Raw genomic sequence first — 16,487 nt, forward strand, 5'->3', positions numbered from 1 at the left:
GCTGGTGGGGAGCCTTTGCTCCGCATCATGGCCAGTTCCTCCAGACTGGGGGGACACATCACGCCCCTTCAAATCCCCATCCCCGCCCAGTGGTGGGGTGAATGAAGAGCGGCTCACTTTGAATGAGGTGCCAGGGATCACACAGGCAGTTCCAGGGTCCTTTATTTGGTTCTCAACACCAGGAATAAATACGCGCAGCCAGCACTTGGCCGTTACCCTGTAGCACCTGGGCACCCCAGTCACGGACCAGGCCCCTGCTGTGCCAGGTGCTGGCCAGACACATGGCTGAATCACTTCCCCCTCCCCCCACACAATCCTCCCCCTAATGTTTCAAGTCACAGAGGATTTGCAATGACACAGACAACATACGCGAACAGAAGCATTTTAGCTACAGCCTGTAAGTGCCGCTACCACCGGAGGGAGGTTGGCCTGTGGCCTCGTCACTCAAGGCCTTTGGCCCTGTCAAGGCTAAGTGATGAGACGCTGCTTGGGGCACCGTGACCTTGTCCAACACCTTGGCCTGGTTTCCACCAGCACAACTGATCCCCGGTTTCCAGCTAGTCTGCACCAGCACTTAACAACGTTACTAGTTTCCTGGCAGTGTGGCCTACCGGCTAGAGAGTGACTGGAGAGTCAGGAGCCCTGGGTTCCATTCCCAGCTCTGCCACTAGTCTACTGGGTAACCTTGGGCAAGTCACTTCACGGCTCTGGGCCTCAGTTTCCCTAGCTTGAAAAATGGGGATGATGACTTGGTCTTTCATAAAGCGCTCTGAGATCTGCTTCTGAAACGCTCTAGCAATGCGCTAGATGTTAGTCTAGAGACCATAGCTGGAAAGAGGCAACGTACTAAACAATCAAATTGGAAGCAGCTAGAGGATGAGGCCTAGCCAGCATGGATTTGTCAAGAATAAATCATAGAATATCAGGGTTGGAAGGGACCCCAGAAGGTCATCTAGTCCAACCCCCTGCTCAAAGCAGGACCAATTCCCAGTTAAATCATCCCAGCCAGGGCTTTGTCAAGCCTGACCTTAAAAACCTCTAAGGAAGGAGATTCTACCACCTCCCTAGGTAATGCATTCCAGTGTTTCACCACCCTCTTAGTGAAAAAGTTTTTCCTAATATCCAATCTAAACCTCCCCCATGCCAAACCAATCATGCCAAACCAACCTCCTTTCCTTCTTCGACTGGGGTACTGGCCTAGTGAACAGCGAGGGTGCATTAGACGTGATATATATTGATTTTAGGAAGGCTTTTGACACAGTCATGCATGACAGTCTCGTAAGCAAACTAGGAAGATGTGGGGTAGATGAAATTACTATATGGTGGGTGTAAAACTGGTTAAAAGCCTGAAGTCAAAGAGTAGTTATCAATGGCTTGCTGTCAAACTGGGAGGATGGATAGTGGGGTCCTGCAGGCGTCTGTCCTAGGGCCAGTACCTGTGTCTCTGATAGTGGAGTGCAGCATTCGCTTATAAAAGTTGTAGCTGACACTAAGCTGGGAGCAAGGGGCCAAGCCCTTCGGAGGACAGGCTTAGAATTCAAAAGGACCTTGTTAAATCAGTGACTTTGATCTGAAATCAACAAGCTGAAACTCAATAAAGACAAGTGCAAAGTACTTCACTTTGGACGTAAAAAAAGCAAATGCACAGCTACAAAATGGGGAGTAGTTGGCTAGGTGGCCGTACTGCTGGAAAGGAGCTGGGATCAATCCTGACTCACACATTGAATATGAAGCCACAAGGTGATGCAGTTGTGAAAAAGGCTAATATCATTCCGGGCTGTAGTAACAGGAGTGTCATACGTACGACACGGGAAGTAACCGCCCTGCTCTTCTCAGGACTGCCGAGGTCTCAGCTGGAGTGCTGTGTCCCGTTTTGGGTGCCACGCTTTATGAAAGATGTGGTCAAACAAAACAGAATCCAGAGGAGAGCAACAAAAACGATCAAAGGTTTAGAAAACCTGACCTGTGAGGAAAGGTTAAAAAAGACTGAGAAAGTTTAGTCTTGCGAAAAGAAGACTGAGGCGAGACCTGACAACAGTCATCAAATATGTCAAGGGCTGTTACAAAGAGGATGGGGATCCACTGTTCTCCATGTCCACGGAAGGTAGGACAAGAAGTGATGGCTGCATCTGCAGCCAGGGAGATTAAGGTTAGATATTAGGGAAAGCTTTCTAACTCTCAGGGTAGTGGAGCTCTGGAACAGGCTTCCAAGGGAGGTTGTGGAACCCCGTCATTGTAGATTTTTAAGAACAGGTTGGACAAATGCCTATCAGAGATGGTCTAGGCGTACTTGGTCCTCTCTGAGCACGGGGGACTGGACTAGATCAGTGTTTCTCAATGCCCGGTCCATGGACTGGTGCCAGTCCCTGAGAGCTCCCTGCCTTTAGGAAGGCAGCAAGATGGTCCCTGGTATCAAAAAGGCTGAGAAACACTGGACTAGATGACCCCTTGAGGTCCCTTCCAGACCCATATTTCTAGGAGCCTATGGTAGTCGCAATGCAGCTGGAGAATAGAGTACCACATTTTCTAGTGCGGATGCACCCATTGCATTCACACACAACTGTCCCAACCATTGGATGCCCAGGACGAGGTCTTCAGTACCAGCCAGAACAGTTTCTCTGCAGTCCAGACAGGAAGCTACCAATGTTGGAGCCACAGGGGGCCAGCTAGTCCTCCAAACAGCCCACCTTGCGACACACTGCCTCGTGTTAGGGTCTTACCCAAGACCCCTTTCTCCCAGCACAGATAAACCTCCTTGATGCTAATGCTCAAGAGGCCAGATTCAAGCTGCTGGTTTATTTGGATCCTTCTCACATGAGGCCCCATCTAAGCCAGAGGAGAACCTGCATTAGCCAAAGCAGGGCTAAGTAACTGAGCTTTCCAGCAAGGTGTTCTAGCCAATGCAATCCTCCTCTAGCCCAGAGCCAGCTGCTCTCATGCACAGCCGCACTGACACACGGGGCTGAACCAGCAGACGGGAGAACAGCATTTGGCCTCTGTTGCATCTAATGACGCTGGAGGCTGGGAGGAGGGATGCTGCTACTTGCTGGGAGATTTAGTTTACATGCCTGCGGGTAGTTCCAGCCACGCCCCCTAGGGTGAGTGACCCACCGTCTGTGTGGGTCACTGATGCACCGGACGTGCTACTCGGAGCGTGGCCGGGTCTGCGTGAGAGGGAGTGACCGGACCAGCCATGGAACAAGCGCCACCACCACCCATGGGAAGCTGGCGTATTTCAGAAAGTTCAGGCCATACCACAGGCCGACCTTCTCCGGCTGTGCCGTGTTGTTCAGGCCCTGAAGGGCGGCGAGGGCCAGGCCGGCACCCGCGGCTCGCTGCTTCCAGCCGGGTCTCTTGTGCCTCAGCTGGGCGTAGAGGGAGGAGTGGGTGGCCAGCCCCAGGCCCAAGGCTGAGGCTGTGTCCCGGCACAGCGACGCGAAGGGCCTCGTGTCTACGCGGATCCACTCCGGGTTCAAGCACCACTTAGTGGCCAGGTGAATTGACCTAGACGAGCGGTAGAGAAATGTCAGCGCCTGAAAGCTCTTCGCGAAGGGCCCCGGCAGTAACTGGCATGGCGAGAGGCCCTGCCACCCCAGCTCTGAGCTTGTCAGGCCTGCTCAGCCCTGAGGAATTGGCCAGCCCTCCTGTGAGTAATTCAGTAGGACAGCTGGAGTCCACATTGAACCTGGGCCTTAGGGCAGTGCCAGAGAGGGGCTTTCTTCCAGCCCCTTCCCCCTCTGGGGTCATAAAAGGTCCTGTCAGAGGGGAACTGGCCCTTTAAGAGAGTGCAGGGTCCTGAGGACCTATGACTGATTAGCTGCCTCCCACATGGGCTTAAAAGGGGGTACCTGGGCCCCAGAGGGTGGAGTCCTGGAGAGTCAGAGCTGCCAAGGAAGAGCAAGGAAAGGGCCACGGGAAAGACAGGGAAGCTGCAGAGAGCAGAAAGCTCTGCAGGCCCTTCCTGGGACTAGGGAGAAATTTCTAAGACCAGCTGAGGGGCGACCAGCTGACCTTCCTGAGCTGCAGAGCCAGTGCCGGGGGGCTGAGGGCTAGGAGACCAGTGGAGTAGCTAGCTGAATGACCCTCCTGCCCTGAAGAGCCAGAGCTGGATGGCTGAGAAGGGCTGAGCTGTTGGTCTGTGTTCTGAATAAATTATGCCCAGAGGTGGCTCCTTGAATTGGGCCAGGAAAGAGCCTGTGCTCTTCTTAGACCTGGACCAAGGGGATGCTGAGGCAGACGCACCGGTGGTGTGCCTGCCTGCCTGCCTGCCGCAGAGTGGCCCAGGCAGGGCCCCCTTGGCGCCACTCCCCAAGGCACTTTCAAAGAGAGTGGGTGTTATCCTGGTCCCTGGGCACGTTCTCTCTTGGGCAATTCTGCCTCCCTCAGCTGGAGTGACTGTGTCGCACCCCGGAGGAAGGGCGGGGATTCCTGTGCATAAAGCCCTGGGGGAAGGAAGATGCCACAGGAAGGTAAGTTGCCAGTAACCTGAGGAGCAAGAACCCGGTGGGTTTGTCTGCCAGGGTCCTGCAGCCGGTCAGGCCACGCTGGGCCTGGGTCTCTCCAATCAGGAAGCTGTGCAAAGGGACCCTCTTCCCGTGAGACGCTCACCAGTCGATGTCCACGCCAAGAGCGACCATGCTCCAGTACAGCCCAATGGCGCCCAGCAGCAGGGCCAGCGAAGTGGCAAGGTAGAAACTCAGCTTCTTCTCTGCGGGGACGCGGGCCTCCAGCATCCAGCCCAGGGCGGCTCCTAGGCAGCAAAGAGACGCAGGGCAGAAGGGCAGGGAGTCTTGGCCGGCAGCAGCCTGAGGACTGGGACAGTGAGGAAGGGGCTGTAGCTTGAGCAGAGACTGATGCTGCCCGGCAGTGAGGGAGGAGGGTGCTGGCCACAGGTCCCTGCCGATGAGGGGAAAGAGGGCTCAAACACCACCAGCTGAGTGGGTCCTGAGGAGCTGATGGTTGCTGGATTCCCGCTGCTCGGGTCAGCTGGGGCTCAAGGTGACGGCTCACACAGGGAGGGGTAAGTGTAACCCACTGCCTGCCATCCGCCAAACCTGCTGGAGCTGTGCTGGCCATCGAGGGTGGGCTCGGAGAGGGGAGGGTTAGCAGACTCTTAGGGCCCAACAGCCCCAAGCGGATGATTGCAGTGATCTACCTGAGCCTGATGGCGGCAGGGCAGATGGATGTGCCCCAGCGGGAGAGGCGCTAGCCAGATCCCTTCAGGGACAGCAGCTGCCTCCTGAGGACAAGTCTCCCACCTGTGCAGCCTCCTCTCCCACGAGACCCCGGTGGCACCCTCCTCACTGGGGCTTAGAGCAGGCTTGCGGCAAGGCTGCAGGCTAACTTGGCCAGACCAGCGTGACCAGGGCCAGATCACATGGAAACCGAGTAGAAAAGCCGTGCTGGGACCTAGGCCAGACCACGCTGGTGCCAGCCACGAGGGCCTGCCAAACGGCTCGGCTAGTACAGCCCCCAGCCCAGATGGGGCCAGTGTCTGAACGCAGTCACCACCTCCTTTCCTCTGGGTGACAGCCAGACAGCCTCCTCCCTCTGGCTGCCAGGCCCGAAGCATGCCAGGCCCACCACTCTCCCAGCCTCCCCCGGATCTACTAACCAGCCACAATGCCGCCCAACACCTGGTGGGGGAAGTGTGCCAGGATGAAGATGCGTGAGAGCCCCACAGCCAGCAGGAGGCAAAAGTAGACCACGAAGGGGGTTAGCTTCACCAGCCAGCTGTTGGGGGAGGAAAAGTAGACCACGAAGGGGGTAAGTCCAGGTACGTACCACCAGGGTACCTGAGCACTGCACGGTTCGGTCCTAGTCACCAGCGAGTCTGATCCCCTTTGCCCTGCACCGTGAGCAGTCACTTGCACTGTGACAGGCGTTCTGAACGCTCTGTGCTGGCGGGAGCGACCGTGTGAGGTACAGGGCGCTGGAGAATTGGGCCAAAGAAGAGGGGCAAAAACGCTTATACGTGAGGCAAAAAAAGAGAGTCGAAGGGGAGCAGGAAACTACAACAGACCGGTGAATTTTTAGCAGAGATTTTTCTTGGGTTTGTGGGAATTGCCCCCAATTTTTCAGAGGGTTGTTTTCTTTTTTGCAATAGTCGCTCACAGCGGGACAGGGGCACGTGGCCAAAGGACAAGTGCTACATTTCCTGGAAATGGTCCCATTTTTGCCAGGGGCTTCCCAGTCACTCACTAAAACCCTGTATGATACAGCGTGGCCAGAAGGCAATAGGAGAATGATCTAGGAGAGAGATGTAAGTCCCAGGATAAGGAGAAGCCTTATTCCCTGTAGAGGGAAGAAAGGTTTCTATAGATTAATTAAAAGCACCTGAAGCCAATTAGAGCACCTGAAGCTAGTCACCTGATTAAAACCACCCTGCTTCAATCAGCCAGGGGAAGGAGTTGGAGCAGAGTGCAATCTGGAGGAGTTGAAGTAGAGGAGAGTTTGGAGAAGTGCTGTGGCTAGCTAGAAAACCAAGACCCTAGGTAAAAAGACACCCGGCTTGTGCAGAGAGAGGGGGCAGGAAGCCCCACAAGCTGAAGAGCAGGAGAGGGAAGTAGCCCAGGGGAAAGAAGCACTAGTTCAAGTGGTTTACCACTACCCCTAGGGCCCCTGCGCTGGGACCTGGAGTAGAGGGCGGGCCTGGGTCCCTCCCTCTCCACTCCCCTTCTCTGGGTTATTAGTGGGACAGTAGATACACTAGTTCGGGGCAGGAAACTGCACCCTGAACCCCCCTCCAAGAACGGGAAGCGCGGGACCCATCGTAAATCATACCGGCAATTTGCTACACCTGTCTTGGGCCCCAAGCCAGCAAAACATGAACGCCCAGATTTGGAAGGTATTTCGGTGATGCTGCACTGAGTGGTGTGATGCCCAACAAATTTGGGAGCCTTAAGCCTCCTTTTCAAAAGGGATGTAGGCACTTAGCCCAGACTTAAGGCTCCTAAATCAGTTGGGCACTGCAACGCTGAGTGCAGCAATGCCTAAATACCTTTAAATATCTGGGCCTTAAGCCCTTGGTTAAGTCCCTCCCTGCTCAGCAAAGCTCTTATGCACATGCTTATCTGTGGATGCACGTTCAAGTAGATTTAAGTGCTCCCTGAACAGCTAGGCACACGTATAAATGTTTTGCTGAACAGGGACCGCCTGCTGAATCGGGGCTTAGTTTAATAATACAATTAGCTAACATGGTATTAAGCCCCTCCTAGCACCTAGGGGAGACAGGGTTTAACACCTTTCAGACACGCTGGGTTTAACTACTACTAGCGGTGACAGATGCAATGTTTTGGCAGCATGGAATACAGCACGATCGCTCTCCCGTTAGGCCAGGAAAACAATTGCTAGGCGGCCCATGAAGCTACACGACAGTCTCGGAATATTCCATATGGCCGTAGCATCTGTCACATCTCAATATAATCGTCTTTGAACATTCCGTGCTTCCAACGCATTGCATCTCTCACCCCAGCAATTGCATTTTTAGACACCCGGGGGACAGATTCTTCGCTGGCCTGGACAGCACGAGCTGGGGATGAAATGCTACCAGATCTGAATGGCTGTAGCTTTCCACCTGCTTTGCACCTATGATGACAAAACATTGGGGGCAATGAAGCCTCGGGCCCTAGGGGACTGATCCTGATTGGGGGGCTCAGGGCACTACTGTAGCACTAATTATAAATATAACCAATAGGGTAATAGTTGACCCATTGGAATAGGACATGCCGCAGGCTAGATCTGTACAGCAGGGCTCAGCTGTGTTACGACAGCCTCCAGGCAAATGCCCACCCTGCCAACAGTGGGGTGTCGGGGAACTGCCCGTCCCAGGACCCCTGCGGTACCTACCTAGTGGAGTGTTGGGATGCCAATGCCGTGAGAGCAGTGGCGATGGGCCACAAGGCTGCCCCTGTGATCATGCAATGGCCGGAGGGGCTACCTGCATAAAGGGAACACGAGAGATTAAATAATTTTCCTGCCTGTATCTGTGAGAGGATAGTTAGGATCTGGAGGTAGCATGGCCTAGTGGGTAGGGCATTGGACTAAGACTCAGGAGACCTGGATTCTATTTCCAACTCGGCAGGGGGACCATGGAGTGGGGGGGGAGCAAGTGTGCGCCTCAGTTTCCCCATCTATGAAATAAGAGAAAATGACACTGACCTACTTCGTAAGGTGCTGTGAGATCTACTGATGAAATGTGCCAGGAAAGAGCTGAGTGTTAGTCGTCTCCTTGGGGAACGAAGGGGTACTGACCCATTCGGCAAGACTGTTTGTAACCAAAAGTCACACAGCCAGTCTGGCCCCCAGTAAAATCCATCGGCCTGTGCTGAAACCACCACTGCTAGGGACTCCTGGCCAGATCCTCAGCTGGTGAAAACTGGAGTAGCGCCCCAACAGAGGGGCTGGCCCTCACAGTCTTATTCTCTGCTCACTTAACACCAGTGTAAACAGGGAGTAGCTTCAGGGAAGTGGCTAGCGTTACCCTAGTATGAGAGGGGAACTGAGCCCAGAGAAAGGTGGCAGTATCAAGGAGATCACAGTACTATAAAATGCTGTATTCAAGCTGCATTGTTTCTATGACTTAGATCTGGGCGGACTTCTGGGTTCTGTGGCTGGTGCATTACCCTGCGCCCCCCTCACTATAACGTCATGGGAAAGGTGTGGTCAAGAATGGCCTCAGGTCTCCCGCTCTTCTGGTTGCTGGCACTCAAAGTTCTCATTGCATGAGTATCCACACCCCAGATGCATGGAAATAGAACCTTCCTTAGAGCCATCTGCCCTCGTGGGCTGGCACCCAGCCACCGGGGCAGGAGACTGGGGCTTCACGGGGCAGAGGGGAGGGAATGGTGATCCCAGGAAAAGGAGCTGGAGGCTGGACTTTCAGGGCAAGGGGGAAGTCAGGCTGGGAAAATCAAGCAAGATTCCCCTTCATTCCACTGCCTGCTGTCAGACAGCAGACCTTCCCAGGGATTTCCTGGCCTAGAAGCAGGCAGTGATATTTATTACTTGCCAGTGTTGATGGCACAGATTTCACTTCCCACCGTTCACTAATGTGTTCTGCTGAGAATCACAGGCTAATTAATGGCCTTACAGCTGAGCTCTGTCTCTCCTGTGCCATGATCCAACTGACTGGTTACTTAAGGCTGGGGCACTGTCTGTGCTGTCCCATCTCCAAGGCCTGGACAAAGTGGGCTGCAGAACAACACGTTGAGCACTGTCAGTCCACCAATGCAGACGGGGCCTGCAGCCGGCCACATTCTGTAGATGCCCAGGGCCCGGCAATATCCTCCTCGCAGATGGCATGAGCCCTCTGACGACAGTGGGAGTCGGATCAGGCCCCGAGAGCCCATTGCCGCTTAGTCCTCAGAAATCAAAGTGGATCTGAGGCTACCTTTGTGTAACTAGCCACCCAAGAGACTAGGAAGGAGTTTGTGTGCGTCCCATTAGAAATCCCCTCTGGCCTCCTTTTAGGACTGCCTCTTACACAACAACCAACAACAATGACCTCATTGATTGCCCTCTTCATCTGTAAAAAGAACAGGAGTACTTGCGGCACCTTAGAGACTAACAAACTTATTTGAGCATAAGCTTTCATGGGCTACGGCCCACTTCATTGGCTGCATGCAGTGGAAAATACAGTAGGACGGTTTTATATAGCAGAGAACATGAAACAATGGGTGTTAACTCTTGTTATAGAGTGCATGGTAACACCCATTGTTTCATGTTCTCTGCTATATAAAACCGTCCTACTGTATTTTCCACTGCATGCAGCCGATGAAGTGGGCTGTAGCCCACGAAAGCTTATGCTCAAATAAATTTGTTAGTCTCTAAGGTGCCGCAAGTACTCCTTTTCTTTTTGCAGATACAGACTAACATAGCTATTACTCTGAAACCTCTTCATCTGTGGATCTCAAGGCACTTTACAAAAGGAGAGTAGGAATCCTCATGGCCATTTTACAGATGGGGAAACTGACGCAGTGGGAGGTTAAGTGGGCAGGCCTTCCGTAATGAGGGGACTCGGCTTCCAGTGATGGTACAGGGGTGTCAATCAGCTGTCCTGGCCAAATTCCAATGCTGAGTGTTGCCTTCTGCTTCCCTAAATTCCTTCTGCAGTTTCAATTCAGTACCACATGCTTCACTTCCCATCCTGAACTCTTATGTAACAAAGCTATGCACTGTTAATCAGCCGCCACGTTCCCCCCTCAGAGGGGACTGCATGTCAGTGGTTGGTAATGTGATTCCTGTATATGTGCACGTGCTGAAAAGCACTTTGCAATCCTTTGGGAGGAAGGGGCTAATGGGAATATAGGACACTGCTGTTAAGAGCGGTGGTACTTTCCAGAGACATACATACTGAAACTTTAGCCATCTTAATAACCAACCTGGCCCTGTTTCACAGGAGACAGGGAACTGGCGAAGCAGGACCTTTTCCTTGCTGGAGAGTCCAGATTCATAGACCCACCAGAATGGCCGTTCACCAAACAAGAACCTAGGGGCAGAAAGAGGAGACAGAGCTGTGAAGGCTAAAAAACAAAATGCCCAAGTCTCCCAGAAGCCACATCCTCTCTGGAGCCAATAGCCCCATGGGACACAGTTGAGGGCAAAGCCTGATCCATAACTTAGGGTACATCAGGGCTGATATGTGACCTCAGTGCTGGCCAGGTCCTTTCCCTCTAGATGGCTGGGGAAGCAGGTCAGCTGATTCTGGTTCCTGGTTTTGATAAGTCTGCCCAGTCAGCAGGCCTGTGGCCATTGCCCAGGGATCTCCCAGCAGCACACGGCCTGGCATATGAGCCGATCTGTTCCGACTGACACCCAAGTAACTCCACTGGCGGTAGCAGAGTAACGCTGGGTCTGCACCAGTGTGACTGAGCTCAGGATCCGGCTGCGCGTGCCTGTGGTTGCTATTTGCTGGGTTATTAAGAGAACGCCTGAAGGTTATAAAAGGAGTAGGAAGGGAGTGGAGAGGAGCAGAGGAAGAGAGAGAGTAGAAAAGAGGAACGTAGGGAAATAGAGACGAGCTAGGTGATATTTATGGGCTGTGTGGGCCTGACCCATAGCCCACTGAAGTCAATGGAGCATCCTATTTTGATGGGAATAGGATTGGGCCTGACTCAAAGCTCAGCAGAGTCAATGGACAGCCTCCCATTGATTCCTATGGGCTTTGAGTCAGTTCTAAGACCATATATAAAGCGGGGAGGAGCATACACTGCTTCAGACCTTCCATGGCTCTTGGCAGCGCTGGGTGCCACTGAAGTCCTGAGCCTCTTTGACCCCCACACTCTTTGCTCCTTGGAGAGCACAGCCACCTGTCCAGGAGCATTAAAGTCGGGTGAGGTGGCAGGAGCAGGGCCCTGTAATCATGATGACTTTTCTAACTGCTGTTGCTGCACTTTCCACCTGGGATCTGGAGTCACGCTTGGATCTTTCTGCCTCTGCCATTGCTGTTAGTAATAAAGATCCCACAGCTGGGATTTACCTGATGCATCTGTCTTGAGGCAGAAACAGCCTCTGGCTCACTCTCCCACAGTTGGGCTAATGGGAGTGGGTACTTTTAAGTGGCAATAGAACATAGGAGTGTAGGAACTGCTACAATGGATCAGACTGGTGGATCCATCCAGTTTCCCCGCTTGGATGGTGGGCAATTCTGGATGCTTCAGAAGACGAAACCATGCAGTGAGCAGATTTTATTTTTTAAGGGGAAGCACATGATTTGGCAGGGAGTGGCTTTGTCTCACTCTGCTTCCTTATTGCAGGAGCAGTGACTCATGCTTCCCGTAAAAGTGGCGATGCCGGCAAGACAGCGTGTGCCTTACTCAGTTTTCCTAGAACAACATAAAAACCGATCACTGGGAAGATGGGTTTCATTAGTAATAACATCCTGAGCACATGGGTCTCTTGGTCCAGTAAGTCTGCTACCTGGGGCAGTGCAGGGGATTCTGCCCCTGAGCTGTGTACGTGTCTATCGGAATGTCTTGGAAGAGACCTTTTCTCACCATTTAGCCACTATATTGAGCCACTCGGAGATTAAACCGATCCACAGCACTGCCACCCCGACCTTCCGGTCCAGAAAATACGCCAGGGGGAAAAAGACGATGAAGATACATTTGGGATCGGCCAGGCAGGTCACCCAAAGCCAGAACCTCTCCAGCCAGGGCGGCCCGGACTGCAGCCTCTCGGCAAACAGAACTCCGCTGCTGTATAAGGCGTCCATGACGGCGAGGCTGAAAGGACAGGGGAGAGCGTTAGCCTGGCCTGGACCCGCGACCGGGCGCAAGTTGCGCCCGCCACGGCATGGGGCGCAACTTTAAGCCCCCCCCCCCCCAGTTTGTGTGACACGGGGGAGGGGGTGCGTGCCTGGGCTGAGGCAGAACAAGGGGCCGGGCTGATGTCTAGGTCCCTCTGTATCCTATCTCTACCTGCCACCGTATTTACCACTCCTCCTAGTTTAGTATCATCCGCAAATTTGCTGAGAGTGAATTCCACACCATCCTCCAGATCATTTATGAAGATATTGAACAAAACCGGCCCCAGGACTGACCCTTGGGGCACTCCTCTTGATACTGGCTGCCAACTAGACATGGAGCCATTGATCACTACCCGTTGAGCCCGACAATCTAGCCAACTTTCTACCCACCTTATAGTGCATTCATCCAGCCCATACTTCTTTAACTTGCTGACAAGAATACTGTGGCAAATTGGAGGATTGGGCCAAAAGGAATCTGATGAGGTTCAACAAGGATAAGTGCAGGGTCCTGCACTTAGGATGGAAGAATCCAATGCACCGCTACAGAGTAGGGACCGAATGACTAGGCAGCAGTTCTGCGGAAAAGGACCTAGGGGTGACAGTAGATGAGAAGCTGGATATGAGTCAGCAGTGTGCCCTTGTTGCCAAGAAGGCCAATGGCATTTTGGGATGTATAAGTAGGGGCATAGCCAGCAGATCGAGGGACGTGATCGTTCCCCTCTATTCGACATTGCTGAGGCCTCATCTGGAGTACTGTGTCCAGTTTTGGGCCCCACACTACAAGAAGGAGAGACTGAGGGAGAGGCTGAGGGAACTGGGATTTAGTCTGCAGAAGAGAAGAATCATAGAATCATAGAATATCAGGGTTGGAAGGGACCCCAGAAGGTCATCTAGTCCAACCCCCTGCTCGAAGCAGGACCAATTCCCAGTTAAATCATCCCAGCCAGGGCTTTGTCAAGCCTGACCTTAAAAACCTCTAAGGAAGGAGATTCTACCACCTCCCTAGGTAACGCATTCCAGTGTTTCACCACCCTCTTAGTGAAAAAGTTTTTCCTAATATCCAATCTAAACCTCCCCCACTGCAACTTGAGACCATTACTCCTCGTTCTGTCATCTGCTACCATTGAGAACAGTCTAGATCCATCCTCTTTGGATCCACCTTTCAGGTAGTTAAAAGCAGCTATCAAATCCCCCCTCATTCTTCTCTTCTGCAGGCTAAACAATCCCAGCTCCCTCAGCCTCTCCTCATAAGTCATGTGTTCCAGTCCCCTAATCATTTTTGTTGCCCTTCGCTGGACTCTCTCCAATTTATCCACATCCTTCTTGAAGTGTGGGGCCCAAAACTGGACACAGTACTCCAGATGAGGCCTCACCAATGTCGAATAGAGGGGAACGATCACGTCCTTCGATCTGCTCGCTATGCTCCTACTTATACATCCCAAAATGCCATTGGCCTTCTTGGCAACAAGGGCACACTGCTGACTCATATCCAGCTTCTCGTCCACTGTAACCCCTAGGTCCTTTTCCGCAGAACTGCTGCCTAGCCATTCGGTCCCTAGTCTGTAGCTGTGCATTGGGTTCATCCGTCCTAAGTGCAGGACCCTGCACTTATCCTTATTGAACCTCATCAGATTTCTTTTGGCCCAATCCTCCAATTTGTCTAGGTCCTTCTGTATCCTATCCCTCCCCTCCAGCGTATCTACCACTCCTCCCAGTTTAGTATCATCCGCAAATTTGCTGAGAGTGCAATCCACACCATCCTCCAGATCATTTATGAAGATATTGAACAAAACCGGCCCCAGGACCGACCCCTGGGGCACTCCACTTGATACCAGCTGCCAACTAGACATGGAGCCATTGATCACTACCTGTTGAGCTCGACAATCTAGCCAGCTTTCTACCCACCTTATAGTGCATTCATCCAGCCCATACTTCCTTAACTTGCTGACAAGAATACTGTGGGAATTTGGGGGGGAATGAGGGGGGATTTGATAGCTGCTTTCAACTACCTGAGAGGTGGTTCCAAAGAGGATGGTTCTAGACTAGTCTCAGTGGTGGAAGAGGACAGAACGAGGAGTAATGGTCTCAAGTTGCAGTGGGGGAGGTTTAGGTTGGATATTAGGAAAAACTTTTTCACTAGGAGGGTGGTGAAACACTGGAATGCGTTACCTAGGGAGGTGGTGGAATCTCCTTCCCTAGAAGTTTTTAAGGTCAGGCTTGACAAAGCCCTGGCTGGAATGATTTAATTGGGGATCGGTCCTGCTTTGAGCAGGGGGTTGGACTAGATGACCTCCTGAGGTCCCTTCCAACCCTGATCTTCTATGATTCTATGATGAGAAAACAGGTGCCCCCGAGGGACAGGGAAGCCTGCCCCCCCCCACCCCCTTCCCTTGAGACTTCCCCTTTAAGGCGGGGGGAGGGGCACCGGAGACAGGGAAGCCCGGCCCCCCTCACACCTCTCCCTCCCCCAAACCTTCCCCTTTCGCGCATTTCCTCCTCCAAGGGGCTCACGGGGCCTGTCCCACCCCCCTCCCCCAACGAGCCGCGTGAGGCTGACGCAGGACTCGAACCCGGCTCTCCCGAGCCCCCTCACCCCCCCGGCTCGTGCCCTAACCACCGGGCCGCCCGAGCCCCCGCCCCCGCCTTTGAGTCCTTCCCCCCCCCCCCCAGCCCGCGCGCCGCGCCACTAAGTCCTTCCCCGCCGCCCCGTTACCCGGCAGCTCCCGGATGATGACGCTCCCGCTCGGGCTGCGCGCCCCCTGCCCCGCGCCTACATTTCCCAGAGGCCTCAGCGGCCGCCGGGGTTCTCCGGGGAGGAGGCGGGGCCGCAGCGGGTGCGCCACGCGCGCTCTCTGCCCCCGCCGGGGCCCGGCTGGGTGGCCGGCCGCGCCCCTCCGCCCGCCTCGTCCTCTTCCCGCCCCCGCCCCCGCCTCGTCCTCTCCTCCTGTGCCCCGGATGTCCCGTCCCACGGCCCCTAAGTCAGCTCCTGGACCCAAATCCAACGCCTGCCCCCCCCAGTCCCACCTGTAGCCCCCCCCAGCAGTCATCCCACCTTGTAGCCCCCCCCTCCTTCCAGATGCATCCCCTAAACTAGCGCAGATCCCACTGACCTCTTTCTCCTTATGCCCCACTCCTACCTGTATCCCAAATCTCCCCCCTCTCCACCCTGTTTCCCTCCCTACGCCCCAACCCTACCCGCTATATCCCTCCCGTGCCCCACTCCCAGCCTCCCTCCTCCCCTGTACCTCCAAACCCACACCATGCACCCCCTGCATTTAGAGTGACCAGCTAGCAAGTGTGAAAAATTGGGACAGGGAATGGGGGGTAATAGGTACCTCTATAAGACAAAGCCCCAAAGATCGGGACAGTCCCTATAGAATTGGGACATCTGGTCACCCTGCCCACATTTATAATCTCATTCTCTAACCTGGGCCCTCAATCCCATATAGCCTGCTGTTACTCCCGTGCCTGAGTCAATGTGCCTTCAGTTCCATCTTGTTCAAACCAGGGGATCGCACCACCATGTTGCGTGACGGACACTTGACAAAATTACCATACTTAGTGACCGACGGACGGACAGACGGACGGGGGTTGTCATTCAGAGTCATTCAATGTTTCTTGAAAAATTACCACGGACCTGAAAATTTTTACCACGGACACATTGCTGACCTCTGGTACAAACCCAGTAAAGCAGTAAATTAAATCTAAACAAGATTTTTTGGGAAGGGGAAGTAACCAGCATATTAATAGTCACGTAAAACCACTGGGAGATACTAGAAACCTTAAAAAGAAAAGGAGGACTTGTGGCACCTTAGAGACTAACAAATTTATTTGAGCATAAGCTTTTGTGAACTACAGCTCACGAAACCTTGCGTGAAGTGCATGTCTATGCTATTATTTATGTATTGCTATAGTGCATAGTAGCCCCACTGGGAAGTTTACTCTTAAAGGTGACCTGCAAAGTGGTGGGAGGGAAGTAGGTTTATGCCATTGTTTGCTGCTCTGGACTGGGATGTTTAAGAAGGTTTTGGGGGGTTCCCCCTCTTTTTACAAAAAAAGTCTTCCTGGCTGCTTCTTTATGTTCAAAATGTAAGTATTTCCTATCCTGGAAAACTCTGTGGATGACTGGAGGACTAGACAAGATTTGATATCTCTAAACAGGGAAGAGGGGTAGGGGAGTAAACCTTCCATCCTTTCTGGCAGAGGAGGAGTTCCTTTCAGGCTGCCTTTCTCCATGATT

The 16,487-nt window shown here is 53.3% G+C and overlaps 1 protein-coding gene across 3 annotated transcripts; it reads right to left on the bottom strand.

The window, feature by feature from the left end:
* Positions 1-144: 144 nt before the first annotated feature.
* Positions 145-15,119, bottom strand: G6PC3 (glucose-6-phosphatase catalytic subunit 3). Of its 3 annotated transcripts, none has more exons than XM_073325933.1 (8): positions 14,961-15,119; positions 12,638-12,836; positions 11,997-12,224; positions 10,383-10,489; positions 7,849-7,939; positions 5,615-5,733; positions 4,609-4,750; positions 145-3,504 (listed from the first exon to the last, which is right to left on the bottom strand). In XM_073325933.1, the coding sequence occupies exons 3-8, from the start codon at positions 12,212-12,214 to the stop codon at positions 3,144-3,146; spliced, it is 1,038 nt and encodes a 345-aa protein (XP_073182034.1). In that variant the 5' UTR covers positions 12,215-12,224; positions 12,638-12,836; positions 14,961-15,119; the 3' UTR covers positions 145-3,143. The 3 variants fall into 3 exon arrangements, with proteins under 3 accessions (XP_073182034.1, XP_073182036.1, XP_073182037.1); XM_073325935.1 differs by having other exon boundaries at positions 12,638-12,860; XM_073325936.1 differs by lacking the exon at positions 12,638-12,836.
* Between the last annotated feature and the right edge of the window lie 1,368 nt (positions 15,120-16,487).

The sequence above is a fragment of the Lepidochelys kempii genome, chromosome 27, assembly GCF_965140265.1.
Source record: "Lepidochelys kempii isolate rLepKem1 chromosome 27, rLepKem1.hap2, whole genome shotgun sequence".
NCBI classification, from domain to species: domain Eukaryota; kingdom Metazoa; phylum Chordata; order Testudines; family Cheloniidae; genus Lepidochelys; species Lepidochelys kempii.

Bases quoted from the DNA above. Each gene is read 5' to 3' on its own strand.
- G6PC3 (XM_073325936.1), bottom strand. From the start codon at position 12,214: ATGGACGCCTTATACAGCAGCGGAGTTCTGTTTGCCGAGAGGCTGCAG. The intron at 10,490-11,996 runs GTGAGAAAAGGT...TTCTGCCCCTAG, and splicing joins CTCAATATAGTGGCTAAATG to GTTCTTGTTTGGTGAACGGC. The intron at 3,505-4,608 runs GTGAGCGTCTCA...CCGCTCGTCTAG, and splicing joins CTTGGCGTGGACATCGACTG to GTCAATTCACCTGGCCACTA.